This window comes from Tupaia chinensis, unplaced genomic scaffold (genome assembly GCF_000334495.1).
Source record: "Tupaia chinensis unplaced genomic scaffold, TupChi_1.0 Scaffold146740_1, whole genome shotgun sequence".
Taxonomy (NCBI): Eukaryota; Metazoa; Chordata; class Mammalia; order Scandentia; family Tupaiidae; genus Tupaia; species Tupaia belangeri.
In genome coordinates this window covers 1,056,744-1,058,330 of record NW_006206595.1, presented here as the reverse complement: position 1 = coordinate 1,058,330, position 1,587 = coordinate 1,056,744, and the positions used below count along the sequence as shown (strand labels likewise).

The window sequence follows — 1,587 nt, the reverse complement described above, 5'->3', positions numbered from 1 at the left end:
TAGTACCCCTTGCTGTCCTCCGCGCGCGCCAGCTCGCACGTGCGGCCGAAGGGCGGGTTGAGCGACACGGGGCTGCCCAGATAGGGCTGCGGGTAGCCATTGCAAGGCTCCGCCGACGGCCAGGGCAGCGAGCACACGTTGTCGCGGCGTGGGTAGGACAGCGCAGGGCAGCCCGGACGACCGACACGGGGCTGCCCAGATAGGGCTGCGGGTAGCCATTGCAAGGCTCCGCCGACGGCCAGGGCAGCGAGCACACGTTGTCGCGGCGTGGGTAGGACAGCGAAGGCAGCCCGGGCAGCTGAGCCCCAGAAGCGCGGAAGTTGGGGAAGTAGAAGGTGTCTCCCGTGTGGATATTCACCAGCGGCCCCACAAACCCGGGATTCAAGAGATTATGCTCGCCCATTTCCGCGGGGCCCGACCTTCTTCTTTATTGCTATCTGACATTAAACATAGTTAACCCTGCACCGGCCACCCATTGGCCGCCCTGCTCACGTGGGCGCCTCCGCCAGCGGGAGGGGTGGGGACAGCCATCCCCCCCCACCCCATGCACACACACCCCGCACCAACTCCAACTTCCCCCTTTCCCATCCCGCCTGGGGGTGGGGGACGGAAGGAGGGGGCAGGTTTATTCTCTGGAATCTGTTTTATTTTTTTTAATCATATAAAACCTAACACGGAGTGAAGCAATCGCCCAACACGGGGCAAAAGGGAAAAAGCCACACCAAAAACACCCCGCACACACACCCCTGCACCCTGCACCCCCCCAGATGTATTATCTTATCGCCAACAGCTGGCCAAGCACAGCCCTTCCCTCTTTAATTAGCTTCTTTATTAACTAAAACCGTTGGAATTTACAATATCTCCCCAATAAATTACTATTAGATATTGTGTCATATAAAGTTTACTGGCTGTTTAAGGAGACGGATGAGCCCTTTGGCTCGGGGTTTATTTACAGTAGAGGAGAAGAAGGGGGAAGGACAGGTTTCCCTGCTGCTGTCTCTCTCAGTCCTGATTTTGCTGCCCGCACCTTCATAGGCTCTTTCTCCACAGGACTTTGGAAAGACATTTGGGGTCCTCTTCTCTAAGAAGGACTCAGGAAGAATTGATAATGCCAAGTCTCTTCTGGGAGCCAGAAGCCATCCCAGCCTCACACCTCTACTCACCCTTACGGGAAGGATGAGGAAGGCAGGCAGAGGACCGGGAAAAGGAGGCACCTAGCTGGGTATGGACCTGCATGCCTGCTCTTGAAACTCTGGGGGCTCAAACTGCGCTTCTGCTGGGACCTCTGAGGGCCTGAAGAGCTTCTGAAGGGCTTCCATAGTCTTCGCAGTAAGAGACTCTGGGCCCCCAGCAGAGCTGGACTGGCTGAGAGGCGCCTGATTTCTACTGCCCTTGAGACACCCACAACCCCACACCTCCCCAACCTGCAGCTGAAACCATCAGATAGCAGTGAAGCAACCAGCAGTAGGTTGACTCCTGAGGTGGGCTGGGAATGAGGGGAAGAACCCCCAGGGATTTTTCTTATTGGCAGTTTAAGATTATATTTATGATGCAACCTCAGAAGAGCCTTCCAAAGAAGGCTGAGTA

The 1,587-nt window shown here is 56.1% G+C and overlaps 1 protein-coding gene across 1 annotated transcript in view; it reads right to left on the bottom strand.

Moving 5' to 3' along the window:
• The window catches only part of HOXC12 (homeobox C12), a 20,036-nt gene extending 19,633 nt beyond the window's left edge, over positions 1-403 (bottom strand). The window contains 2 exon segments of the mRNA XM_006169125.1: positions 7-72; positions 186-403. Coding sequence (XP_006169187.1) covers positions 7-72; positions 186-403 — 284 coding nt within the window.
• Between the last annotated feature and the right edge of the window lie 1,184 nt (positions 404-1,587).